This window comes from Leucopleurus acutus (assembly GCF_964270905.1).
Source record: "Leucopleurus acutus genome assembly, chromosome: 8".
Classification (NCBI taxonomy): domain Eukaryota; kingdom Metazoa; phylum Chordata; class Mammalia; order Artiodactyla; family Delphinidae; genus Leucopleurus; species Leucopleurus acutus.
In genome coordinates, this window is record NC_139151.1 from 95,790,632 (window position 1) to 95,816,086 (window position 25,455).

The window sequence follows — 25,455 nt, forward strand, 5'->3', positions numbered from 1 at the left end:
GGCAAGCAGGGGCCACTCTTCATCGCGGTGTGCGAGCCTCTCACTGTTGCGGCCTCTCTTGTTGCAGAGCACAGGCTCCAGATGCGCAGGCTCAGTACTTGTGGTTCATGGGCCTAGTTGCTCCGCGGCATGTAGGATCCTCCCAGACCAGGGCTCAAACCCGTGTCCCCTGCATAGGCAGGTGGATTCTTAACCACTACGCCACCAGGGAAGTCCCTAGGGTGCTGTGGTTTATAAAATGGTACACATGTTTGCAGAGGGCTTAGAACCGTGCCTGTTACAGGTGGGCGGTCAGTAAACGTAAGCCATGATGGCATTGACTTTAGGAGGAAGCCAAGAGCTCTCCTGCCTTTCTCCCTGTCACCTGCAGAGGCTGGCAGACTGTAAGAGGCAGAGACCCGGAGCTGGGCAGACCCGAGCACTGCTTCCCCAGGCATGGGTGCCTCCGTGTCAGTACCTCCACAGCCATCCAGGGCCCTGCCTGACACTGCCTGCCCAGGCCCACAGGGCAGTAGCAAATCAAGGGTGGGGGTGTTGGATGGGAGGAGTAGGCGCTGGACATGCAGCCCAGCCCCGATTCCTCAGACGCATCATCTTCCACCTTTTGTCCAGGGCTCAGGTGCTCCCAGCCGCCTGTGCGGAAGGGGCGGCAGGGGGTAGGTGAGCTGACAGAGGAAGCGGAGCCTGTGTTCAGACCAGGTCAAGGGAGGATGGGTGAGCAAGGGTGGTCGCCAAGGCTCCTGCAGGAGGAGCTCTGGGTAGCTTAGTGTCTGGAATTCTCAGCATTTGGGCTTCGAGCATTGGCCCCCAGGTCAAGGTGCAGTTCATGGGCTTCCTCAGCAGCAGAGCTGGAAGGGTTTTCTGACATCATCCAGCATTTTCACACATGGAATGTCCTTACTGTGCCTCTCCAGAAAGGTAAGACCAGAAAAGTTCTTACTGTCGGCCCCTCAGAGCAAGAGCACACACACACCCAGAGGCAGAGGTGCTCTCTCGGCTATCGTGGCTTCCCACACAGAGTCCCCCTGGTGGCTTCTCTCCCTGTGCAGCTGCCTCTCCAGTTTTCGCGGGGCCTTAGTTCCCCGGGGCCTTCAATCCCCAAGGCAGACGTCAGATCCTCTCCATTTCTAGTGCCACTGTCAGCCTGACTGCAAGTCAGGGGGTCGTATCAGGACTGAATTTCTCTTCAGAGAGCCTCGTTTTCTTACCATGGCTTGGTTGGTGCCATGTTCCAGGAGGGGACACCTAAGCCTAACCTGCCCTGTGTTGGTGGCAAAACAAAGGCCTAAGGATAGGAAAAGCCTTGCCCTCAGCCCCTCAGCCTGTCTAGGTCAGCTTCAGGCTTCCACCTTCCTTTTTCTTTTCTTTTCCATCAGCTTCAGGCGAGGGACTTGAAGCCCTTTGGGCTAGAGCTTGGTGGATCATGGTGCCTGGACAGGGGATCCCAGATGGGGAGCTGGCAGCCCCTCCTACCCAGCACTCCTGGGGCCGCACAGGGAACAGTGATGAGTGCAGGCTCCCTGCTGGATCCTCTGGCACCCCCAGGCACCCCGTTTATGGAGCTCAGAGGCCACAGACACCCCCCCCAATGCCTCCCAAGTGTCCCTTCTCTGCTCAAAGGGCAGCGGCTGTGACGGGGCTCCCGGGCACAGGGTGCGCCGTGGCCTGGTCCAGCTCCTCATGCCCCCGGTCTCCACCCGACAGCCACCCGCCTGCCCCTGCCATGGAGACCTTCTTTAGGAGACACTTCCAGCGGAAGGCGCCAGGCCCTGGAGAGGGGCAGAGGCGGCCCGGCGGCGTGGGGCTGCCCACAGGCAAGGCCCGGCGCCGCTCGCCTGCAGGGCAGGCCTCCTCCTCGCTGGTCCAGCGGCGCCGCTCCAGCGCACAGCTCCAGGGCTGCCTCCTGGGCTGTGGGGTGGGGGCCCCGCGCTCCAGCCGCCGGCGCTCCAGCACCGCGCCCCCCGCCTGCAACCCCCGCTTCACCGTGGATGAGGTGCCTGCCCTGCAGCCTGCCACTGTTGGGGCCCTACGTCTGGGCGCACCCCTGCTCTTGGCCAGGCTCTTGGGCATGGATGAGGAGGAGGGGGTCCAGGAGGAGGATGTGACAGTTGCGTCGTTGGCGGCCACCCAGCCAGGCACCAAGAGACCGGGGCCATCCCCGCATCGGGGAGCCCTGCCCGTGCTGCCCATTCCCCGCTGGCGCCGGCGCCGGGCCTCCTCCCACCTGCTGCCCGCTGACGTGGTGAAAGACCGCGCCCTCTGGGGCCTGCACGGTTACTACCGGCCCCTCAGCCCGCAGCGGCCCTCAGGCCAGCACCTCAGCCTGGGGGGCCGAAGAGCCTCGGGCACCGCAGCTGGCCCCAGGATGCCTGCCTGCGTGCGCCCGCTGTCCCGCAGACGCCAGGTAGCCCTGCGGCGCAAGTCAGCCGGACCCCAGACCTGGAGTGCCCTGCTTGCGTAGGTATAGCTGCAGCCAGCAGGGCGAGTGGCCTCCGGGGGCTGGCTTGAGGGCCCCCGGCTTGGGAAGAGCTCTGAGCCATGCTCGGAAGCCAAGCAGGACTCTCAGGAGGGCCCAGTCTCCTCGGGGATCCTCTCAGAGTCTTGGGCTGCCTTAGGGCATCCTCTGCCCTCCCTACCGCCATCCCTGTCTTGACCCGGTGTTGAGGTCACGGTGAGGGCAGAGATCCTAGGTGAGGGGAAGGAAGCAGAGTCGCTGAGTGCTCAGCTAGCCTCAGCTATCTCCTTTTCTGTAGGAAAGCGATCACCAAGTCAGGCCTCCAGCACCTGGCACCCCCTCCTCCAGCTCCCGGGGCCCCGCGCAGTGAGCCTGAGCGGCAGATCCGGAGCACTGTGGACTGGAGCGTGAGTGGCCGGGAGCTGCAAGGGGCAAATGAGGACCAGTCCCCGCCGGGCTCAGGGCCACAGGAGCAGTCGGGTTGAGGGTACTGTGGGCAGCTGCGAGAAGAGCCCGTGGGCCTATGGGGTCAGGGCAGACCTGGCATGGCCACGTTTGAGCCAAGCCTTAAAGCCAAGGGACAGTGGGGAAAACAGGATGGAGCAAAGTAGATTGTGGCAGCTGGAGCAGGTTTGTATTGGGAGAGGGAGGGTTGGTCGGGCAGGGCAGGGGTGCACTAAGCGTGCTCATCCTGTGGTCTAGGAGTCAGCGACGTATGGGGAGCACATCTGGTTTGAGACCAACGTGTCCGGGGACTTCTGCTATGTTGGAGAGCAGTACTGTGTAGCCAAGATGCTGGTGAGTGAGCTCTGTGCAGCACACTGCCCCCTGGTGGTGGAGCCAGGTCTAGAAGCCTGTAGGCCGACTCCTGTGGGGCTGACAGGCTGCTGCCCTTCCAGGGGAAGGCGGAAACAAGGCTCTCACCTAAGCACCCCTGCGGTGGGCTGCCCGAGGATGGTGAGAGGAATGGGGCTGTGTCCTGATGCCAGGGCTGGGGCTTCCCGGTGCACACAGTGGGCAGCTGTGCTGGGGCAGGTGCGAGGAGTTCTCTGCCTGCCCTGGGGCAGCATCCCGGGTGGAGTTACCTGGTGCCTCAGGGGCCCTCTCTTTCCTGCAGCAGAAATCAGTGTCACGGAGGAAGTGTGCAGCGTGCAAGATTGTGGTGCACACCCCCTGCATTGAACAGCTAGAGAAGGTGAGTGTGGTTGCTCAGGCTCTCCGGCCCCTCCCCTTTGGGTGCTAAAGCCCTCCCAGTGCACACACGTGTGTATCTGTACACGCATTTTCATGTTACACAAACATCACCTGCCGGGGGTACCCCAGTGTGCGTAGTGGTGAAGAGCCAAGGACCCTGGAGCTGAGGTGCCTGCATTTGCATCCTGGCTCCTCCTCTATTTGTTACTGTGACCCCACTGCCCAGAACAAGCCTGGCACAGAGTGGGGCTTGTAGACTATTACTCAACCAGATGAAGTAATGAATGATGACCGAGACACCATTTTATCAGTTCCCAAACTAACACTTAGAAGGGGCCATGCCTTGCTGAAGCTGTGCAACTCAGCTGTGTCAGGGCCAGTCCTGTGCGGCCCTGAAGCCTGGCTCAGTCCCCTCCACGCTGCCACTGTAAAGACCTTTCCCCAAGGACCACTGTCCACAGTGTGTCTGCAGCTGGGGGCACGTCTGGGCCATGTGCTTCCAGGGAGGGAGGTGGAAGGAATGCTGGGCGGGTGGGTCCAGGCAGAGGGTGGGAGGGCTGCCATGGCCCATCAGGGCTCCCCAGGCAGCAGATACCCAGACCAGCATAAGAGAAATCCCGTAGGACTAGCAATGGTATGAACAAGGCTAACATGGACTGCTTCCCCGACCCCCCAACTCGTAGTGTGAGGTTTCCCTACAATTCTGCTAAGGCTGAAGCAGGGACAGTTAGGAGAAGAGAAACCAGTGTAGCCCCAGGCACTATAGACCCATCACACCACCCCCTAAGGTAAAAATCAAACCAGGATTTCACAAATGAGCTAACCATCTCCAGGGACCAGTCAGCAAGCTAGGACTGGGTTGCCGGCATGTGCCTGAGTTGGGAGTGCTGGAGGGTGAGGAAAGGTATAGGAGGGGTAAGCCTTGGTGCTGTTTCAGTGGGGGAGACGGATACAGAGCTTGCTGTCTCCCTCATCCCAGAACACTGGGCAGAGGAAGGAAAGATTCCTTCTGGCTAGTGGAGAGGAGCGGGGGTGTAGGAGGGCTTCTGAGAAGAGGTGTCTCACGTTCTCAGGGCTCCCAGGATGACTGGGGGCTATCCCTACCTCGCAAGGATGCCTCTGAGTGACACTTTCCTGAAGGGGGTGGCCATATGCCTGACCCCACGAAGGGAGGTTCTGATGTTTTGGTGATCATTTCATGTTTCACAGATAAATTTCCGCTGCAAGCCATCCTTCCGTGAATCAGGCTCCAGGAACGTCCGTGAGGTAAGCTCCCAGGGTAGTTAGGGCCCCAGGTTTCCTGAGTGGACCTCTCTGCAGTGTCTTCAGAGTGTCACCAGGGGCTCAGCTCCTTCTAGGCGGCTCTGGGGCCCAGGGAGGTACAGGGCTGAGGCTCTGAGGGTCTCAAAGGGGAAGGCCCGGTTGGCCCTGCCTGCAGATGGGGTAGGGCACTGCCTACCTCTTGTGCCTCCCAGTTCTCTCTGTACTTCCTCTGAGCCCCGACCTCCGGGCCACGGGGAGAAGTCTTCAGCCCCTTCTCACACACAGGACTGCAGAGAGCATCCTGCAGCCCCTGCCCCTCACTGTTGATATATTGAGGGGCACAGGCCACGTTCAAAGCTTCCACCCCTCACTTACTCCGGTGACGCTTCTCTCCTCCACCAGCCAACCTTTGTGCGGCACCACTGGGTACACAGGCGACGCCAGGATGGCAAGTGTCGGCACTGTGGGAAGGTGAGGCCCTGCCCAAGGAAGTTGGCCAGCCTGCTGCCCACTGGCCCCAGGCCCTACGGCCCCTGAGCCTCGTGTGGCCCGTCCATCACTGACCGTGGTCAGGGCTCACTCTCAGCCTGGCTGCAGTGCCCAGCCAGTTCCAGAGCAGCCAGGCCCCTGGGCAGAGCAGGAGGGCAGGGAGGAAAGCCTTCTAGAGCAGCGTCTCTGGGCTGCTCTGAAGTCGCGAGTGAGCCCTTTGAGAAGCATATAGACTTCTTCCCTCATTAACTCAGCCGATGCATGTTTAGGGCCTGCTGGGTGGCAAGCACCGAGCTGGGTAGCGGGTCCCTGTCCTCCTAGAGGAGGATGTGGCTCCCAAACAGGCTGCAGGGGGCTTCCTGAGCACAGTCCACAGTAGTTGTGGTTTCGTTGACTTATTTATTGTCTGCTTGTCTGCTCCCTCAGTAAGTTCAGGCTCTGAGAGGTCCCTCTTTCCTCCGTCCACTCAGTATCCAGCAGTGTGGGGCACACAGCAGGCCCGCGAGGAACATGTGTGGAATGAGCAGGAATGAATGTGATCGGTACCATAAAGAACTTTCAGAGTGCACTGGCGGGCCTGGCGGGCCTGGGTCAGGAAGGAGGGATTGGAATCAGGCAGGAGTTAGCTGTGGACCCCTTTGCAGCAGATCACGCAATTAACTAAAGAGAGTTGTGGGCACCTGGCTCAGCCTCCCTCCCTACCCTAGGGACTCATTTTACAGTTCTTTTATTTTTAAAACACGTGCTCCATTGCCCTGGGTGGAGAAAGGTTGTCACCGGAAGGGGGCTGGGTCTGCTGCTCCAGGCCGGTCCCGGCTGCCCTCATCACCCTGTGCGCCCTAGGGCTTCCAGCAGAAGTTCACCTTCCACAGCAAGGAGATCGTGGCCATCAGCTGCTCCTGGTGCAAGCAGGCAGTGAGTGCCGCTCGCCCTACCTGCAGGCTGGCCCCCGGGCTGCGCTGGGTTGGGGGTCCCGGGTCTCAGCTGGGTCCGGCTCAGCCACGCCAACCAACCCCCTCTAGTACCACAGCAAGGTGTCCTGCTTCATGCTGCAGCAGATCGAGGAGCCGTGCTCCCTGGGGGTCCACGCCGCCGTGGTCATCCCACCCACCTGGATCCTCCGTGCCCGCAGGCCCCAGGTGAGTCCTGCCCGCACCCTTGACCCCCGCAGACACCTAGGGTCTGCCAGCCACCTGGGCCCACCCACCTTGTCACCAACATCCCTGCTTCCCTTGCAGAATACCCTCAAGGCAAGCAAGAAGAAAAAGAGGGCATCCTTCAAGAGGAAATCTAGCAAGAAAGGGCCTGAGGTTAGACCTGGGACCAGGTGGGCAGCTGGAGGGGGGGCGAACAGGAGAGAGGGGCCTGTTTGGGGGGATGCTGAGCCCCCTGGGCTGATGCTGCCAGCTCGGCCACCAGTGGGTCAGTTTGGGCTCTGCGGCCCTGAGGAAGGTGAGAGGTCAGATCCTAGGTGCCTCTCTATGGCCAGGCCCACTGTGAGGTGTGACCCGGTGTGATCACAAGGGAACGGGGGCGGGGTCTGCCAAGACAGGAAAGAGCCTTATGGGCTCTCTGTGTCTCGAAGGAGGGCCGCTGGAGACCCTTCATCATCAGGCCCACCCCGTCCCCCCTCATGAAGCCCCTGCTGGTGTTCGTGAACCCCAAGAGTGGGGGCAACCAGGTACCCACAGCCTGCCCTCTCCACCGAGCACCTTGGGGGAGGGATGGGGTCAGGCTCACAGCCCTCCCCGCAGCAGCTGTTCCCAGGTTCTGTTGCAGCTTCTGCCCCATTCCTCTTTCCCAGGGACGCTGAGAAAATCCAATTCTGTCTCCACCCTTCACCCCTGCCTAGGCCTTGTTCCCACAGTTCCCACCCTTCTCCCCATGCATCTCCTCACCTCAGCCTGCCACCCCTGACTGCCTCCCCCCCGCCCCCCGCCGCCCCGTCCCTGTCGGTTCCTGGTCTCCCACAGGGCGCCAAGATCATCCAGTCCTTCCTCTGGTATCTCAACCCCCGGCAAGTCTTTGACCTGAGCCAGGGAGGGCCCAAGGAGGCGTAAGTACTTGCCAGGGCTCTCGTGGGGATGGTGGCGGGTGCTCGCCTGGCGCTCGGGGTACGGCACGCGGACCCTGACCCCGTTCCTGTCTTCTGACCCCAGGCTGGAGATGTACCGCCGGGTGCACAACCTGCGGATCCTGGCCTGTGGGGGCGATGGCACGGTGAGCGCTCCTGCCCCTCCCGGCCCGGCCCGGCCCGGCCCTGGCCTCGCACTCTGACCTGGCCTCTCGTGCTCTGCCCGCTGCAGGTCGGCTGGATCCTCTCCACCCTGGACCAGCTGCGCTTAAAACCACCGCCACCCGTCGCCATCCTGCCCCTGGGCACCGGCAACGACTTGGCCCGCACCCTCAACTGGGGTGGGGTGAGCGCCCACAGGGCAGGGAGCTGGGGAGGGCGGGACAGCAGGGAAGGCCCAGACCCCGGAGGGGCTCAGTTCCTGCCTCCCCCCAGGGCTACACCGATGAGCCCGTGTCCAAGATCCTCTCCCACGTAGAGGAGGGCAACGTGGTGCAGCTGGACCGCTGGGACCTCCGTGCTGAGCCCAACCCCGAGGCGGGGCCTGAGGAGCGAGATGAGGGGGCCACCGACCGGGTGGGTCTGCCAGGGCAGGGCCGGGGCTGTCTGGGATCCTGGGACCCGGGGTGACTCTTGGTGTCTCCAGACCTCAGCCTCTTCACAGGAAGAGGGAGTAACGGTACTCGCCTCACGAGGTAGCTGTCACTCAGCCACTCAGCGCATATTTACTGAGAACCTGCTACTGCCGGGCACCGTCTGTTCTCAGCAGCGAGCAAAACCAAGTCCCGGCTCTCGTGGGGCTCCTGCAGAACATGGCCCGTCGGGGGAGGGCTATGGGAAGAGAGGGCCAGCAGGGCACAGGGTGCCCTTGTGCGCGGGGCACTTAGCCCGGGAGCTCAGACAGCAGGGCCAAGGCCGGTGGGCTGGGGGCAGAGCTGTCTGGTGGACGTGACTCTGTGGGAAAGGGCTGAAAACGCGGGGGCTGAGCCGGCCAGCCCTCATGCCCGTCCCTGGCCTTTCTCCAGCTGCCGCTGGATGTCTTCAACAACTACTTCAGCCTGGGCTTTGATGCCCACGTCACCCTGGAGTTTCACGAGTCTCGAGGTTGGCAGACTTTTGCTGAGGAGGCCTGGGGAGGCTGGGGAGGGAGGGATACAGGAGGGGGTCCCCGAGAGGACCAGATCTTGCCCTTCCCAGTAAAAGGCATTCATTCTCAACCCTCCCTCTTGACCCCAGCCTGGGAAGCCCCAGCAGGCTCAGAACAACTGACTGTCCCCTATTTCTTGTCACCACCCAGAGGCCAACCCAGAGAAATTCAACAGCCGCTTTCGGAATAAGATGTTCTACGCCGGGGTGAGTCTGGGGTCTGCCAGCTACGCCCCACCATTCCCATGCCCACCTGTTCTACCGCCTGTGCCCCCTGCCCACCTGTGTCTCCCAGGCCGCAGGACCCCTGCGTGGCAGCGGTGAAGGCAATTACCTGTCACCAGATGGTGACGCCCTCTGTCTCCCACAGACAGCCTTCTCCGACTTCCTGATGGGCAGCTCCAAGGACTTGGCCAAGCACATCCGCGTGGTGGTGAGTGGGCCATGCTGGTAGGCAGGGTGGGCGGGCCCAGCGGAAGGGAGACCAGCTGGGTACATATACCCTCTACACCCTCCGCCGTTCCCGCCTCCAGTGTGACGGGACTGACCTGACCCCCAAGATTCAGGACCTGAAACCCCAGTGCATTGTTTTCCTGAACATCCCCAGGTGAGGAGGGAAGGGCTCTGTGTGGGCCCTGCTGCCTCTGTCCTGCATGCCTGTCCTCTGAAGCCCATTGTGGTGCCCTCCCCTCCAGGTACTGTGCGGGCACCATGCCCTGGGGCCACCCTGGGGAGCACCATGACTTTGAGCCCCAGCGGCATGATGATGGCTACCTCGAGGTTATTGGCTTTACCATGACATCCCTGGTGAGTGAGCCAGCACGGGGACCGTCTAGAGCCCCGGCCCTGCTTTGCCCCGGCCCTGTCCCCACAGTGCCCCGGAGCCTGGCCCCGAGATGGAAGGCGGGGGCAGTCACCAAACTTCCTTCATTGGCCAGGACAGGAGAGCTGACCCTCACCTCCTTCTCTGGCTGGGGTCTCACCCTCCGTCTGCTCTCCATGGGGCGGGGGGGTCACTCTCACTTTGGCCAGAGCATCCCTGGGAAAAGCAGAGCTTGAGGTCCTGCCACCCCCTGGCCCCTGGCCTGAGCCTCTCGCGCCCACAGGCAGCACTGCAGGTGGGCGGGCACGGCGAGCGGCTGACACAGTGCCGAGAGGTGCTGCTCACCACGTCTAAGGCCATCCCAGTGCAGGTGGATGGTGAGCCCTGCAAGCTCGCAGCCTCATGCATCCGCATCTCCCTGCGCAACCAGGCCACCATGGTGCAGAAGGCCAAGCGGCGGAGCGCCGCCCCCCTGCACAGCGAGTATGCCCCTCCCCAGCCTCAGTTTTCCCATCTGGAAAGGAGGCTCACAGTCCCCCGAGGCAGCTGGGTGGGGCACGTGGCTCGGTGCCTGGCGGGGACGGGAAGCCCAGGAGAGCCCTGGCCGAGTGCTGTGTGGTCGCCCCGCCCACAGCCAGCAGCCAGTGCCGGAGCAGCTGCGGATCCAGGTGAGCAGGGTCAGCATGCATGACTACGAGGCCTTGCACTATGACAAGGAGCAGCTCAAAGAGGCCTGTGAGTGGTGAACGGGGCTGGGGGCGCCGTGGAGCGCCGGGTCCCCTGAGGGCAGGGCGGTGGGGGGCAGCACAGCCGGCTGCTGATAGCCGCTCTGTCCTCCAGCCGTGCCGTTGGGCACCGTGGTGGTCCCGGGAGACAGCGACCTGGAGCTGTGCCGCGCCCACATCGAGAGGCTCAGGCAGGTGAGGAGCAGGTCTGGGGCCTGCCTGGGCTGCCCCCTCCTGCCCCGGGTTCTGGTCGCCCCCAGCCCCGGCCTCTGCTTCTCTCGACAGGAGCCCGAAGGTGCTGGAGCCAAGTCTCCGACGTGCCAGAAACTCTCCCCCAAGTGGTGCTTCCTGGATGGTGAGTGGCCCCGAAGGGCCAGCTCAGGGTGGTCCCGGGCCGTGTCCTGCCCCCTCCCTTGGGGGTCCTAGGTGGGGCGGCAGAAGACCTAGGCCTGGACAAGGGCCCCCTTCCTCAGCCACGTCTCTCCCCACAGCCACCACTGCTAGCCGCTTCTACAGAATCGACAGGGCCCAGGTGAGCACTCGCCGTCCTGCTCCGTCCGCCGCCGGCTCCGGGGCCCCAGTGTCCCCTGTCCTGCTAGGCCACCCTCCACAGCCGGGCACAGCCGTCCTTGCGTCCCATAGTGTCCGCGGTTGGGCCGTGCACAGGGATGGTGCTGACGGGAGAAGGGAGCCCGTGTGCCCGGACAGGGCTCGCTGGGGTGGGGTGGGGTGGGGTGGGGGCGGCCCTCACGGCACAGTTGTCATCCATCCAGACACGGAAGGAAAGGCACTTCTGGCCAGAGGCCTGGTCACCTGGGTAAACGCTTAGCAGTAGAAAGGGGCTGGCCAGCTGGGGGGCCCGCTGTGTGGAGGTCAGGGTATGGGCTTGGGTGGCAGGAGAGGAGAGAATGGGGGAGGGGACAGGGGACTGGCAGGGCCACTGGCCCGCCTGCCTCCTGTCAGCGTTCCTGCTCACAGCAGAGGCTTCTCCAGGTCTCCTGGCCTGGAAGCCCCTTCACCACCACCCCGTCCACCCTGCAGGGCCCTGACTCTCGGCCCTGACCTCCCCACCCGCAGGAACACCTCAACTACGTGACCGAGATCGCACAGGATGAGATTTATATCCTGGACCCTGAGCTGCTGGGGGCGTCTGCCCGACCCGACCTCCCAACCCCTTCTTCCCCTCTCCCCACCTCGCCCTGCTCACCCAGGCCCCGGTGAGTCCCAGGCCTCAGCCAGTGCCCTGGCTGTAAATCCCACCCGTAAGGCAGCGGCTCCTCAAGCCCTGTCTTCCGCCCCAGCCACTTCCCTGAGTGCCAGACGCACGTCCAGCTGCCTGCGGTCCCCACTGGTCCCTCCCCACTGACCCTCAGGCAGCAAACTGAACCCAGCCTGCCAGCCCTCCACCCCACCATCCGCCCGCCGCGTCTGAGCACACCACGGAGCCCCTGGCCTCCTGCTCTCTCCCCCCAGCCTGGAACCTTCTTCCCCAGCACCCACCCTGCAGTCAATGTGCCCTCCCCCTGTACCTGGTCACTTCATCCCACGCAGCCTGAGCCTGGTGGTCTCTGACCCCACCAGCGCCCTCCCTGCTCCATCACCACAGTCCAGCCGCACTCGCCTCTGGGTTCTTTAAGGCACAAGTTTGCCCACCTCTGGACTTCTCCTTGCCTCCCCAGTCTTCACAGAGCTGCCCCTCCATTCATCTCTCAGCTTGGGTGTTTCCTCCTCAGGGTCTCCCAGGAGCCCCACCTGAAGTTGCTGTTCAATCACACTACCCTGTCTCCTATTCTTTGTAGCACTTCCTGCTGTTTCAAAATACCTTATTTATTTGTTTACTTGTTTGTCTCTCTGACTAGAATGTAAGCTCCCTGAGAGCAAGTTCTCCACCCGCCATGTTCACTGCTGTGTTGCCGGTGCCCAGAACATCACTTGACACATAGGAGGCACTCAATAAACTGTTGAAAGGACAGAGGGCGCCCCGGGTTGGGGCTGGGGAGGGCGACAAGCTGGGCCTGTGCTGTAGCCATGTCACCTGTAGCCCTGCCACATCTCATCCTGCTCTGTTTGCAGGTCACTGCCAGGGGATGCTGCACCCCCTACAGGTGAGGCCTCTCCCTGCAGGGCCCCTGTTTCCTCCCTGGTCCTAGGACCGAGGCTCGGTGGGGTGGTGGGGTCGGGTGGGGTGGAGCCCATATGCAGCCTCACAAGAACACAGATACGTCACAGTCACCGTGAGCCCACAGCCCTTGGCATACGTGCCCCAACAGGCCCCCTTCTCTGCACAATAGTACCTCAGACGTATGTTCACACACCGACACATGCCTAGGCGTCCAGCGCCAGAGAGTAACAGGCAGGTGTTCTGTGCAGGTGAAGAGCTGATCGAGGCTGCCAAGAGGAACGATTTCTGTAAGGTACTAGTGCCAGGCTCGGGCTTCTTCCCCTTGGCAGCCCCCTCAGGCCCTGGGGAGTGGGGCCTCTGGGCTGGGCCAAGAGCTGATCTGTTGAGGTGCGGTCATCTGTCGTCGCCTGGGCCTCTGTGGGGCCTCCGTGTGGTTGTTCCCGTCAGCCATGCCCCCCATCCCTGTCCAGCCCACAATCGGTGTCCCTGCATAGCGGCTGCCCAGCTCATTCTGCCTGTCCCTGGTGCTCAGACAGGATCGAGCCTTAGAGGAACCGCAGGCTCCAAGGCTCGGTCGTCAGTGCTCCCGGGGTGTCCCGGGGCACCTGGGGTGAGAGGAGCCCATCGTGTCTCCCCTGCGCTCCAGAAAGACCCCCAGAGGCCCCTAGGGAGCCTGGGGCCTGTGTGAGTTGGGGGGCGTTTCTGTGGCTGGAAGCAGGGTGGCCCTGAGGAGCCCCAGCCCTGCTCTGCCTCCTGCCCCCAGCTCCAGGAGCTGCACCGAGCTGGGGGTGACCTCATGCACCGGGACGAGTGGGGCCGCACGCTCCTGCACCACGCCGTCAGCACCGGCAGCAAGGAGGTGGTCCGCTACCTGCTGGACCACGGTGAGCTGTGCCACTGGGGCCCCTGGGAGGAGGGAGAGGCTGCCAGGCCTCTCTGACTTCCCCCTCCCCCTTCTCCAGCCCCCACAGAGATCCTTGATGCTGTGGAGGAAAAGTGAGTATGCGGGCAGTGCAGGACCCCAGTTACCCTGGAAACTGTCCCGTCTTTATCTAGCCCCTACCATTTGGTCCTGTCAGAGCCCATAAACCCTTCCTGGTCACATCTGTCATCCTCTGGGCCACTCCCCCTCCTTGCCCCAGGACCCTGAACTTCCTGCCCTTTCTAATGGCCTTTGGGAGACAGGAGGGCTCAGAGGACTGGATGGGGTCCACAGCCAGCCCCTGTTCCCCCAGCGGGGAGACCTGTCTGCACCAGGCCGCAGCCCTGGGCCAGCGTACCATCTGCCACTACATCGTGGAGGCCGGGGCCTCTCTCATGAAGACAGACCAGCAGGTGAGCAGACTAGCAGGGCAGGCAGGGGATCCACGCAAGCAAACCTCTCCCAAACTCCAGCCCGGGGAGAGGGGAGTCTGGGGGAGGGCCGCCTCCGGGGATCCAAAGCTGTCCTTCAGCCAGCACAGTCCAGACCCCAAGAACCTGAGCCAGCAGGAGTTGGCTGCTCCCGAGGGAAGAGCCCCCGTCTTCTAAGCCTGCTGGGGCCGACAGGTCCCTGAGGTGATGGCAGCCCCCCCTCATCCAGGGCGACACTCCCCGGCAGCGGGCTGAGAGGGCTCAGGACACGGAACTGGCCGCGTACCTGGAGAACCGGCAGCACTACCAGATGATCCAGCGGGAGGACCAGGAGACAGCTGTGTGAGGCCACTGCGCAGCAGGGCGACGGGCCACCAGAGGACCAGCCCCTCCTCGCCCACCTCACTGCCACATTCCAGGCGGAGGGCCACAGAGGGACCCGGGACCCAGGACCCAGGGAAGGAGCCCTGTGCTGCTCCCTGTGGAGCTGCCCAGACCTAGGGCTGGACTCTGAGGAGCTGGGGGCCAGGGGCTGGGGTGGGGTCTCACCCGGCCCCCTGAGGCCACAGCCTAACCCAGAGGCTCACAGGGGACCAGGAGACTGGACTGGGCTGGGCAGACCATTGGGGGGGGCTGGGGGGGCCCTCACCTTCCCTGCAGTGGGTGCCCTGGAGTTGAGGGCCCACAGCCCGGAGGGCAGAGGGCCTTGAGGCCCTGTGAGGGAGCCCCCAGGAAGACGCTTCCTAAGCCTCCGGGTCCTTGAGGACCCTCACTCTGAGGCTCCTGGGAGCTTGGGCCCCTCTCCCGCCCTGACACCACCCCCCCACCCCCGCCCCCAGGGCTTCTTCCCGAATACACGGAGCCTGCTGCATCTGCCTGCCCGCTGCCCTGCTTAGCACCTACCCGGTGACCCTCCTCCCAAACCCAGTCATTTCACCTCCGACTGTGTGGCCTGGGGGGTGGGGGTGGGGGCTTTCACGGTGACATGTTTACAGCTGGGTGTGACTCAGTAAAGTGGATTTTTTTTCCTTTCCGCTTTCCTTTTTTTGTGGGGGAGGTCTTCCAGAAGCGGTGGGATCTGCTGGGTTATCCTCCGGGTGGGGGACTGGACACCGTCGACCCAGACCCAGACTCATTTCGAGGGATCCTGGCTCCCGTTTCGGGGTGGGGTCCGAGGGGCTGCCCGGGACCTGACCTCTGCCTGGCTGCCGCGCTGGTCGTGGCCGGGGGAGGAGCTGATTTCCTCCTGCTTCCCGCTTCCCGCGGGGAAGATAACAATGAAAGTGAAAGAGGTGGAGCGGGGGCGAGGCTGGTTTCTTGGGCCGGGTCGCCCTATGGCCTGGGGCAAACCCCCTCCTCCTGGCCTCAACTGCTTTCGCTGTTTAGGGTATCGGATGAGGTGATCCCCGAGCCTCCAGGCTCAGAAGGGGTGGGCGTTTGCAGCCGCTGCCGGGCCGCGTCTGGAACTTCTCAGACGGCTGCTGTCGGCTCTAAATCTTAACCAAATCCAGGCCTGCGGGCTCCTCCTTCCCCAGCTCCCCCGCCCCCCGCGCGCCCGCCAACCTGCGCGTGGAGAAAGGCGCAGTGGCCTCCGCGCCCTTCCGACCCGTGCGCTTTTCTGGGGTCCCCCGTCCGAGCCCCATCCCGACACTGAGCAGAGCATCTCACTGCAGACCTGGTGAAGCGACCCGAGGCGGGGGCTGGCGCTCCTTCCCCAGCATCTAAGGGGCGCTGAGAGTCGAGCGGGCCCTGGGAGGCGGAGCGGGGCCTCGACGGGGTTAATCACTGCACCCGGGGCTCGACGGACAGAGCCGCACACAGGCTCGAAGGCGGGCCCCGCGCCGGGACCTGTGACACACCCGGGGCTCCGCGCTCCCTCCTGGTCTCCACCTAAAGCTCCGTGGCCATGAAGGGAAGCTGGCGTCCAGAGGGGAAAGGGGACGGCCCCGAGGAGGGGGCAGAGGGCGGGGACGGCAAACAGGGGCCTGGGCCGAGGGAGCGCGAGATTGGGGACTGGGGACAGGGGGTGCCGGGACAGGACGGAGACCCGGGGCTGGGGATGGGGACGCCAGGAGAGCCCGGCGTCTGAAAGCGGAGGGCACCGGCCGGGCGAGACGAGGCAAGGCGAGGGTGTGGGGCCGAGCGGCGGGAAGAGGGGGTAGAGGCGCGGGGGGCTCGGGGAGGGAGCGGAGGCGGGGACGCCGGGGTCGGGGGGCGGCGCGGGTTTGAGGGGAGGGGGCGGGGCAGGTCCTTCGTCGGTGGGGGGGAGGGGGCGGGGGCCCATGTGACCGGCTCAGACCGGTTCTGGAGACAAAAGGGGCCGCGGCGGCCGGAGCGGGACGGGCCCGGCGCGGGAGGGAGCGAAGCAGCGCGGGCAGCGAGCGAGTGAGCGTGCGGGGCCCCGGAGGGCGCGCGGCGGCTTCGGCCCCTCGGCCGCTGCCGATCTGGGGGCTGGAGGCGGGGTGGGGGTCTGAGCTGAGTCCCGGGCTCCAGGCGGCCCCTGGGGAGACTCCTCCCGCTGTGCCCCCCGGCTGGCGGGGAGGGACCAGCCCCCCAAGTCCGCCGCCACCGCAGTAGCAGCCCGACCCTTTGGGCCTGGAAACTGGGGAAAGGGGGTGGGAGGTTCACGCCTGCGGCCCCCAGTGAGGACTCTGACCCGTGCTCTACCCCCAGGATGCAGCGCCGAGGCTTCCTCCTCCTCGCCCTCCTCGCCCTGCTGGCGCTCACCTCCGCGGTGGCCAAAAAGAAAGGTGATATGGAGGGTGGGGGGTTTAAGGAGGGCTGGAGCCGGGCAGGTGAGGCCGGCAGCCTCGGTTCCGAGGCCGGGACTCCAGGAAGGGGTCTCCGAGTGAGTCTCTCCTGGCCCGGGTCCTGAGCTGTGTTCCCCATGCGTTGTAGACAAAGTGAAGAAGGGAGGCCCGGGGAGCGAGTGCGCGGAGTGGATCTGGGGGCCCTGCACCCCCAGCAGCAAGGACTGCGGCGTGGGTTTCCGCGAGGGCACCTGCGGGGCCCAGACGCAACGCATCCGGTGCCGGGTCCCCTGTAACTGGAAGAAGGAGTTTGGAGGTGAGGTGGGGCGCAGGCGGAGGGTAGGCAGGGGGCCCAGCCTCACGGGGACCTGAGCAGACCCGTGGAGGGGGCCACAGGCCACCCAGCTCTGACCCGGGCACTCTCCCGCCAGCCGACTGCAAGTACAAGTTTGAGAGCTGGGGGACATGTGATGGGGGCACAGGCACCAAAGCCCGCCAAGGCACCCTGAAGAAGGCGCGGTACAATGCCCAGTGCCAGGAGACCATCCGTGTGACCAAGCCCTGCACCCCCAAGACCAAAGCCAAGGCCAAAGGTTAGCAGAAGGGCCAGGGATGGGGTCATCACAGGTGGCTGCCCCTACCTGTGAAGGGAGTGGGTAAAGCCTGAAGTTTTGGATCCTGGCCAGTGAATTTTTGACGTGTCTGTACCGGGTTTTCCTGTAGGTAGAGACACCTTAGGTGGGCGGTACTGAGGGCCCCCGCAGAGGGTGCTCGGGAGGTTGAAATCCTGGCTCAAGTAAGGACAAAGTCAGCTGTTCTGTTGGAGCCTTTGGCTTGGGATTCAGGGAAATCGTACTGGGACAGCTTGGCTTTGTCATCTCTCCAGCAGGTGGGGGCAGTTTCTATATGGGAAGGACTTCACAGTCCTTACTTCCTCTTTCCCTTAGCTTCATTCCTGACTCACAGCAGCCCTGGAGGCCAACAGGGCAGAGTGGAATCTGCCCACTTCTCAGGTGAGGGGACTGAGGCTGTTGTCCAGGGCTGCTGGGACCAGGATTGAGACCGGGAACGTGAAGGTTTTCTGATCCCCAAAGTCTAAGCTGGGGGGAGTGAGGAATGTCCAGCATCATAATGGCTGTCCTGTCCCACGGGCTTCCAGGCTAGCTGATAGAGAACCACCAGGGGGCAGAATTTTCTCTTTTCTAATGTCTGTGTTGGGGGGAAGGGGGTCTCCAGTGGGTCACCCAAACCCTGCTAATGCGGTCTTTCTTTCTTGTTTTACAGCCAAGAAAGGGAAGGGAAAGGACTAGCGGCCAGGCCTGGACGCCAAGGAGCCCCTGGCTTTACTCGGAGGCCTGGCCCACGCCCTCCCTCTCCCGGCCCAGGATATAACCCACCAGTGCCTTTTGCCTGCTCATTAGCTTTATCAGTCATGCCCTGCTTCTTCCCTTCCACTTGCCCACACCCACCCCAAGTGCCCAAAGTGGGGGAGGGACAGGGATTCTAGGCAGCTTGAGCCTCGCCCAAAGGGATTTGATTCCCCTGTACCCACTTTTCTTCTTCCCCCAATGATGCCATTACTAAGAAATAAATAAATGTCTTTTTTTTTTTTCCCCAATAAAAGCTTTCTTTTAATATATAAAAGCCCCTTCCCAGGAAGTTTGCTGTGGTGATTTGTTGGAGGTGGGAGAATGGAGGAAAGAGAGGGCTGGAGGGAACGGTGGCTTTCAGGGGGTTGAAGACTTGGCGGTGAGTGCCCCCCAGAGCTCATGGAGAAAAAACGGTTATGAAAATTTCTTCCAGGGCCCCCTACTGACCCCTGGAAGGGTGCCCCCCATCAAGTCCCCTGAGCCTCTCAGTCCTGTTTCTCTAGGGGCCAGGGCTGGGGGAGGGAACCCAGGAGACACTAGAACGGATTCCCCCCATCTCAGTTTCCCCCAGGTAAAGGTCTTTTGGTCCAGCCCACTGCCAATCCAGAAGGTTCTATCAGTTGGGAGAGGAGAGATGGGGGTCGCTTGCCTGCCTCACCAGCCCTGCCCCAACTGTCACTGAAGCCTGTGTGTGGGTCAAGTCCACCCCCGTTTTCTCCCTGGTGACCCACCAGGGCGTCCCTCATGCTGCAGAGGCCAGCCGTGAATACCACTCACCACAGTCCCACCTTCACTGTGTGTGACCCGAGCCAAGCCCTCTCCTTGGGGAGGGAGGGCAACTCTCCAGAATGACAGGGGCCACTCGGCTCAGCCTGGGGAGGTAGGTGGCCAGGCCCCAGTTTCTGAGTGAACCCCTGATCTCCCTGCTAGCCCATCCTGAACGTGGCCAGGGTAGTGCCGTAGGGGGTGCTCCGAGCCCCCTCTGCCTGGCCTCCAGCCAGCTCACCCACTGACCCGCCCACCCAACCAGTGCCCTGCTGAGTAGCTGCAGCAAGGGGAGACTTCTGCCCCTGGAGAGAGATATAGGAAGAGGAGGCTGAGCCTACATGCGGGGTACAGGGGGGCAGAAAGCACCGATTACAGCAGGATGGGGGACCCTTCCCTCCCTGAGCCTCCTTTCCCAAGCATTGGCCCCTTTGCTCCTCCCAGAGGGGTGCTGGGCTCTGCTCCCCTCCAGATGTCCGTTCTTTCAGCCACGCTGGCTGGTCACAGTGGGGCAGGTGCCCACATAGGCCAGTGCTCCCCAGCTCCCTGAGGCAGGACAAGAGCGATGGGTCAGACTGTCCAGTTTGGTCACTTCCTGGGGCTGGTCCTCTTCGGCCTGAGCAGAGACCTGGTCTCTGAATCCAGCCGGAGCCTCCTCCTGAGGCTCACGGGGTCTCGGGAACGTCAGTTCTCTTCGGCAAACGTGAACACTGAGAAGCGCCTCCGCATCTCTCCCTGGCAGCAGCTGACACGTGGTCCCCAGCGCACACCAGCACCTCCAGTGGCACCCCTATCTGCCTACCTGGCAGTGCCGATGTTCCGATACTGGCATAGCAGCAGGTGTCTGAAAGTCTTTTTAAAGGTGGCATTGCAGAGGGCATAGCAGGCCGGGTTGATGGTGCTGTTGACGTAGCAGAGCCAGTAGCCAATGGACCACACCGTGTCAGGGATGCAGCTCTGGCAGAAGGTGTTCACCAGGACCATGACATTGTAGGGCGTCCAGGTGAGGATGAAGGCTAGCAGAATGGCAAAGATGGTCCGAGTCACCTTGCGCTCCCGGGCTGCCATCTGCCGCTTCTTGCGCACCTGGTTGCGGGCGATGCTGGCAAACTTGCGGGCCACGTTGGCCGCCGGACGCATGCCAGCTGGCGTGGCAGGCACAATCTCGATGGCTGTCACACACTCGTTGCCTGTCTGCTTCGTCACAATCTGGATCTTGGACCATTTGGAGGCCGGATTGAGGGTCCGTGGCTGCAGGGGATGTGCAGGTGTGGCGGGCGTGGTGGCCTCTGTGGTTGACAGCTCTGTGGGTGGTCGTTCCTTGGTGTTCTGGGTGGCGCTGCCCGAGCTGGACTCATTGGAGGTGTCCTTGTCAGCCACTGGGCGTGGCGGCGGGGGGAGGACCGGTGGAGGGGCCTCCTCTAGCTTCCCGTTGCGCAGCTCCCCCCGAGAAGCTTCTCCTGGGGGCGGTTTCTTGACACTCTGCTTCATCAGGGGGCTCTTGAGGAAGGCCAGGGTCTTGGCCTTCTTCTCCTTAGGGCCTTCGGGTCGGTGCTTGTGAACTCGGCTGCGACTGGCCAGGGAGATGTGGATGTAGAGCACCGTCATGATGACCACAGGCAGGTAGAAGGCAGCGATGGCCGTGCCGAAGGTCACCGCCGGGTTGGACAAAAACTGGATGAAGCACTGGTTGTCTGGCACCGTCCGCTTGCCCACCACAAACTGCCAGAACAAGATGGCAGGTGCCCAGAGCACGAAGGACAGGACCCAGGCAGCGGCGATCATGAGGCCTGCCATCTTGGTGGTTCGCCGCGCGGGGTAGGTGAGGGGCTTGGTGACGCAGAAGTACCGGTCAAAGCTGATGATGAGCAGGTTCATGACAGAAGCATTGCTCACCACATAGTCCAGGGCCAGCCACAGGTCACACACCACGGCACCCAGAGGCCAGTAGCCCTTGATGATGTACACGGTGTAGAGGTTCATGGAGAAAGCGCCTATGATGAGATCAGCACATGCCAGGCTGAAGAGGAAGTAGTTGTTGACCGTCTGCAGTTGCCTGTTGACCTTGATGGAGAGCATCACCAGGATGTTGCCCACGACAGTCACGAGGCTCAGTGAGCCGGTCACCGTGGCAATGAACACCATCTCCACTGTCTCATAGCGGTTATGGGTTGACGTGACCAGGCGCACAGACTGGTTGCCCAAGCTGCCATTGACCGGTGTGAAGTTCGCCATTTTGGTTAGCAGCAGTGGGCGGGCAGTGTCTGGAGGAGGAAGGAGAGAGGAAAGGGGTGAATGGTTGAAGTGGACTAGAGGGGTGAGGTGGGGTACACTGGAGTCAAGGCGACAGAGGAGCATCACCATCCTGCAGAACTCCATCCTTAGAGAACTCTGTCCCATCACTTCCTCCTGTGTTCGGTCATTCGTCCTTTATTGAGTGCCTACTCTTGTACAAGCACTGCTGTACGCGCTGGGGTTATGCTAGGGTTACAGAGTGAAGGAGACACACGCAGGCCCCACTCTCACGGAGCTTTCAACCCTAGCAGGGGAGACATACAAGCATGTGAGCCACAAAAAAGTGCTAGAAAGAAAACAAGGGCAGGTGATGGTGAGTGAGTCAGAAGGGTGATCAGCGAAGGCCTCTCCGAGGAGGTGAGCTGGATGAGGAGGAGGAGGCAGCCACAAGAAGAGCTGCAGAGAGTGGCCTAGTCAAGGGCAATGGCGAGAGCAAAGGCCCTGAGGCATGTGTGAGGCATGGACAGAAGGCCAGTGTGGGTGGAGGGGTGGGGGGAAGAGAGGTCCCAGATATCAGTATGTGGCTCTGGTCAGAGGTATTCATTCATTTACCCATTTGGTCATTTCTTAACCAAACATTACCGGGGACCTGCCCTCCAATCCCTACAGAAGGCACTAGGGACAAAGGCAAGAATATATGCTACCAGCTAACATTTATTGTCTACTCAGTGCCGGGCACTTTCTACACTTTTTATAAGTATTCATTCATTTCATCCTCATAACAAACCTATGAAGTAGATACCGTGTTGTTTTGGTGGGTTTTTTTTTTTTTGGTTGGGGGGTGGCATGTGGCTCGGCACGCAGGATCTTAGTTCCCCAACCAGGGAATGAACCCAAGCCCCCTGCAGTGGAAGCAGAGTCTTAACCACTGGACCGCCAGGAAAGTCCCAGATACTGTTATTTTTTACTAACAGATGAGGAAAGTAAGGCACGGAGATGTTAAATAAACTGCCCGAGGTTCCACAGCTCCTTGATCTCATGTTGCTGTCCCAGAGCTAAGGGTTCTGGTAGAGGGAGGCCCAAAGAGCCACAAGAGCCAGTGATCCCACCTTGGGGAAGTCTTCCCAGAGGACCAGAAGAGGTGACATGGAACTAGGAATCCAAGAAGGAGGAGGAGGAAGTGCCACTGTGGCATCCCCTCCCGGAGCCCTCCTCCATCCCCAGGGCGTGGGGATGCAGTGCAAGGGTAGCTGGGGTCTGTCAGCAGCCAGGGGCTAAGACCTGTGAAGAATCAGAAGCCTAAAGGGCCCATCAGCTGAGGAAAGACACACACGGCTTCCCAGGGGCCAGTGCCCTCCCCAAGGCCTGACAGGGAACCCAAAGGGTGAGCGAGTGTACCAGAGGGAAGAGAGGGGCTGCAGCAGGGGAGCCTGTGGCCAGCCCCTGAGGGTACCCCTCGGCCCACCGGTACACACCACGGCGCCCCAGCAGGGGTCCTCCAAGCACGAGGCTCCTCCCCAGAGCCTCGTCACGTCTCCTCCCCCTCTTCCTCTCCCCTGCGTGTGAGGGAGGCCCACGCCCAGGGCACTGTGCCAGGGCAGCCGCTCAGCCCAGCCTCCTTCACACCCGCCAACACACGCACCATTACACACGCACACGGGCCCATCACAGCCATGCCAGCCCCACAGCTCCCTGTCGTATATGCAGTTCTGTGCGTCTGTGTGAGAGAAGCAGAGGAGAGACAGTGGGGTGTGGAGGAAGGAGCATGCGCCCCACAGCCCAGGCTCCACGGCCAGCGGGCTCTTAGCCGTGGGGCCTTGCACAAGCCACCTCACCTTCCTGCTCCTCTCTTTCTCATCTGCAAAACAGAGAGGATGCCTGTCCCGGGGCGGCCTCCCTCCCCGGCAGCAGTGGGGGTCAGCAACTCAACTCCATCTCCAGCATTAACGTGCACTGGACGCTGGAGCCAGGTGCCAGGGTGACGCCCCCTCTCCAAGCCTGGTTTCAGTCCCCTTAAGCCACCATCACAGATGCAGATGCAGACCCAGCCTCCTGGCCTGGTAATTTCAGTTCTCATGCCCAAATCCTTGGTTCACAGGAGAGGCTCACAGAGGGGTGGTACCACCCCCAAGGTCACAGAGGAATCAAGGGCAAAGACCAGATACTGCCCTCTCCTGGGGGGCGGGGGGTCTCTGACAGCCCTTTTCAGTGCTGAGAGACTCCAGAATGGAACCTCAGGCACCACCCTCTGAGGAGGGGCGGGAGGGCAGAGGCACCCAGCGTGGAGAGGCTGTCCTTCCTAGGCACCTGCCCGTAGGCACAGGGTGGGCAGGAGTGACCTGTCAGCCAGCCCCAAGGAAACCCTCGTTCTAGCCTCCCAGGTTCAGGACACAGGCCAGTGAGATCAGAATGGGGCTCGAGGTACCAAATAGGAAAAACATAATCGCTCTTGTTTATTCAGTGTTAATTATGAGTCAGGAATCCCTCTGAGCTTTTTATACAGATTATCGGGTTTAATTCCTACAGCAGCCTGAAAAGGCAGGTGCTATAAGTATGCTCATCTTACTGAAGTAAGTATCTTCTTACAGATGAGGATAATGTTAATTAACTTGCCTAAAGTCACCCAGTGTGTAAGCAGGGGCGGGGGCAGGATTAGAACCCAGGAGCCACCTTCTTAACTGCAAGGTGCTACTGCCTCTAGAGTTGATTTCCCGCCTCTGCTCTCCCCTCCTCAAAACCACACCACTAGGGGTGGGTCAGGGGAGGCCTGGGTAGGGCCCCTTCTCATTCCCTGCCAGCTCCCACACTTAGCTTTCCCAGAAGAAAAGAGACCTCTTGTCTCCATCTGTACAGCTAGTCTCCAATCAGGTGGTCAAGGGTTTAGTCCCTCTCTGGGCCCTCTTGGGGAAGCTGCCATCTGCAGACACGGCAAGGCACTCTCCCTGTTCCCCACCCAAACTATCTTTCTGGACCCCTGGGGGTCACCCGCAGACGTTCTGACTGCACCCTCCTCTGGAGCGTTTCTCTGGGACGCAGGCCCGCCCGAAACCTGGGGAGGCGAGCAACCGCCGCCCAGGCATGTGCGCACCGCTAGATGGCAATGTCGGTCCCTGGGTGCCAGCTCCGGACCTGGAGAGGATGGCCGCTATTCGCCACCGCCCCCAACTCCAAGGCCACTGGGAGAGCAGTGGAGGTCCCAGGCCGGGCCTCCCAGGGGAGGGACTTGGGGCCCCCTCTACAGGCCTCACCCCGTAGCTGCCTTTAGGCCTCACCCCGTAGCTGCCTTTGGCTCCGCACGGGGTTCAATGGTGGGAAAGTTAAGGGCGCCTGGTTCCACCCCTCACGCGGCGAGGAAAGTGTGGGCGGGAAGGCGACTGCGAGTTCTGTTTGTGTGTGATTACTGGGAAGCTCGAGTAGAAGCTAGTAGCTGTCTGCATGTGCGTGTGTGCGCGCGCTGGGCCACGCCTGGATACCAGTGCGCCCGTGTGCATGTGAGCATGCTCGCGCGGTGTGGACACGTGCATGTGCATGCGTGTGTGCGCCTGGAGTGCTGCGGCCTGGGGGATGCACACGGTTCGGGTGTGCCTGTACCTGTGAGCTTGTGTACACGAGCAAATGCAGGTCCCACAGTGGGTGACCCGCCACATTCTAAACGCCCCTGTAGGGAGGCTCAGCCCAGACTTCGGCTGTCTGAGTAGGAAGAAGGTCGGGCGAAGAACCGGTGTCTAGATGGCGCCCCGCCTGTGCATGGGGAAGAGTCGCCGGCAGGACAAGACCGGACTACAATCTGGGCTGCGACAGACCCCCTGACCTTGGGGGCGTCTTCTTAGCAGAGAGTCCTCTGGTGTCTGCGTCCCCAATGCTGCGGTGCAGAGTCCCAGGCTGGGACTGACTTCTGTCGAGGGGCTGCTGCTAGAGTCTCTCAACCGGGCTTGCGGGACGCTAGGTTCAGCTCAATGTGCCCACTGTGCAGTTATCGCCAAAGGGCGCCCAGTCTGCCTGGCAGGAGGGTGCTTGGTCGGGCCTCGTTGGGAATTATTACTGGGCCCATCTGGAGGCTCCTCCATGTCTCCGTGGTTGTCGAAGGGGACCCGGCTCTCCCGTGCCCCACCCTCCCCCAACTCCCTAGAGCGCAGTTCCTGCAGCCTCTGGGCGTGGGCACCGTGCTTTCCCGGGTCCTGGAGCCCCCCCTTCCCGGACGCGATGGGAGCGTGTTCCCTGGACGCCAGGGGTGGGGGTGGGTCCTCGATTCCTAGTCGTTCACTCTAGGGCTCCGGGAAGGCTGTGGTCTCTGGATCTGTCCCTGGGGCGGGAGAGGAGACTCAGGAGTTGCGGGGAGAGAGAAAGCGCGCAGGGGATTTGGCACCAGAGCCTGAAGCTTCCGCCCTGGGGCTCGGGCCTTGGCGCTGGACCTCCCAGTCTCTGAGCCTGGGCAAAAGAGGTGGGGAGTCTTGGAGGGGGGAGGGGCACCAGGAGAGGGCAGTGGTGTTTTCCGTCGGAGCTCAAGGTCGCTGATGGAGGACTCCACGGACTGGAGTGGGCTGGCAGCGCTGGGGGGTGGGGGCGGGGAGACGGGCGGGAAAAAGGCTCTTTGGGGCTCCAGCGCCCGGCGCCCTGCAGAGCTGCCAGAGGAGGGCAGAAGTGCGGGGTCCCGCCCCCGACGGCTGCCCCTGGCTCCTGGCGGGCTGTGG

General features: G+C 62.4%; 3 protein-coding genes across 5 annotated transcripts in view; 2 read left to right on the forward strand and 1 right to left on the reverse strand.

The window, feature by feature from the left end:
• The window catches only part of DGKZ (diacylglycerol kinase zeta), a 30,316-nt gene extending 15,441 nt beyond the window's left edge, over nt 1-14,875 (forward strand). Inside the window, exons 2-31 of one of the 2 annotated variants that reach the window (XM_082843759.1) lie at nt 2,754-2,862; nt 3,158-3,253; nt 3,573-3,650; nt 4,859-4,915; nt 5,315-5,383; nt 6,245-6,316; nt 6,424-6,540; nt 6,640-6,711; nt 6,987-7,082; nt 7,375-7,457; nt 7,561-7,621; nt 7,708-7,821; nt 7,911-8,051; nt 8,501-8,579; nt 8,773-8,828; nt 8,992-9,054; nt 9,155-9,228; nt 9,317-9,428; nt 9,728-9,927; nt 10,079-10,179; nt 10,285-10,364; nt 10,455-10,524; nt 10,661-10,701; nt 11,247-11,386; nt 12,243-12,274; nt 12,540-12,583; nt 13,055-13,175; nt 13,254-13,287; nt 13,527-13,626; nt 13,874-14,875. In XM_082843759.1, coding sequence (XP_082699885.1) covers nt 2,754-2,862; nt 3,158-3,253; nt 3,573-3,650; nt 4,859-4,915; nt 5,315-5,383; nt 6,245-6,316; nt 6,424-6,540; nt 6,640-6,711; nt 6,987-7,082; nt 7,375-7,457; nt 7,561-7,621; nt 7,708-7,821; nt 7,911-8,051; nt 8,501-8,579; nt 8,773-8,828; nt 8,992-9,054; nt 9,155-9,228; nt 9,317-9,428; nt 9,728-9,927; nt 10,079-10,179; nt 10,285-10,364; nt 10,455-10,524; nt 10,661-10,701; nt 11,247-11,386; nt 12,243-12,274; nt 12,540-12,583; nt 13,055-13,175; nt 13,254-13,287; nt 13,527-13,626; nt 13,874-13,990 — 2,629 coding nt within the window. In that variant the 3' untranslated portion in view covers nt 13,991-14,875. The remainder of the gene's footprint in view (nt 1-2,753; nt 2,863-3,157; nt 3,254-3,572; nt 3,651-4,858; nt 4,916-5,314; nt 5,384-6,244; nt 6,317-6,423; nt 6,541-6,639; nt 6,712-6,986; nt 7,083-7,374; nt 7,458-7,560; nt 7,622-7,707; nt 7,822-7,910; nt 8,052-8,500; nt 8,580-8,772; nt 8,829-8,991; nt 9,055-9,154; nt 9,229-9,316; nt 9,429-9,727; nt 9,928-10,078; nt 10,180-10,284; nt 10,365-10,454; nt 10,525-10,660; nt 10,702-11,246; nt 11,387-12,242; nt 12,275-12,539; nt 12,584-13,054; nt 13,176-13,253; nt 13,288-13,526; nt 13,627-13,873) is intronic. The other variant, XM_082843760.1, reaches the window with a different exon arrangement.
• Nucleotides 14,876-15,406: 531 nt separating this feature from the next.
• On the forward strand, nt 15,407-17,942 carry MDK (midkine). Of its 2 annotated transcripts, XM_082843822.1 has the most exons (6): nt 15,407-15,554; nt 16,316-16,394; nt 16,543-16,710; nt 16,826-16,987; nt 17,342-17,407; nt 17,679-17,942. In XM_082843822.1, the coding sequence occupies exons 2-6, from the start codon at nt 16,319-16,321 to the stop codon at nt 17,702-17,704; spliced, it is 498 nt and encodes a 165-aa protein (XP_082699948.1). In that variant the 5' UTR covers nt 15,407-15,554; nt 16,316-16,318; the 3' UTR covers nt 17,705-17,942. The 2 variants fall into 2 exon arrangements, with proteins under 2 accessions (XP_082699948.1, XP_082699949.1); XM_082843823.1 differs by lacking the exon at nt 17,342-17,407.
• A 1,385-nt stretch (nt 17,943-19,327) lies between these two features.
• Nucleotides 19,328-20,764, reverse strand: CHRM4 (cholinergic receptor muscarinic 4; the record flags this gene model as incomplete). Its single annotated transcript, XM_082843868.1, has 1 exon — nt 19,328-20,764. The coding sequence occupies one exon, from the start codon at nt 20,762-20,764 to the stop codon at nt 19,328-19,330; it is 1,437 nt and encodes a 478-aa protein (XP_082699994.1).
• Between the last annotated feature and the right edge of the window lie 4,691 nt (nt 20,765-25,455).

Bases quoted from the DNA above. Each gene is read 5' to 3' on its own strand.
- MDK (XM_082843822.1), top strand. From the start codon at position 16,319: ATGCAGCGCCGAGGCTTCCTCCTCCTCGCCCTCCTCGCCCTGCTGGCG. The intron at 16,988-17,341 runs GTTAGCAGAAGG...TCTTTCCCTTAG, and splicing joins GACCAAAGCCAAGGCCAAAG to CTTCATTCCTGACTCACAGC. The intron at 17,408-17,678 runs GTGAGGGGACTG...CTTGTTTTACAG, and splicing joins GGAATCTGCCCACTTCTCAG to CCAAGAAAGGGAAGGGAAAG.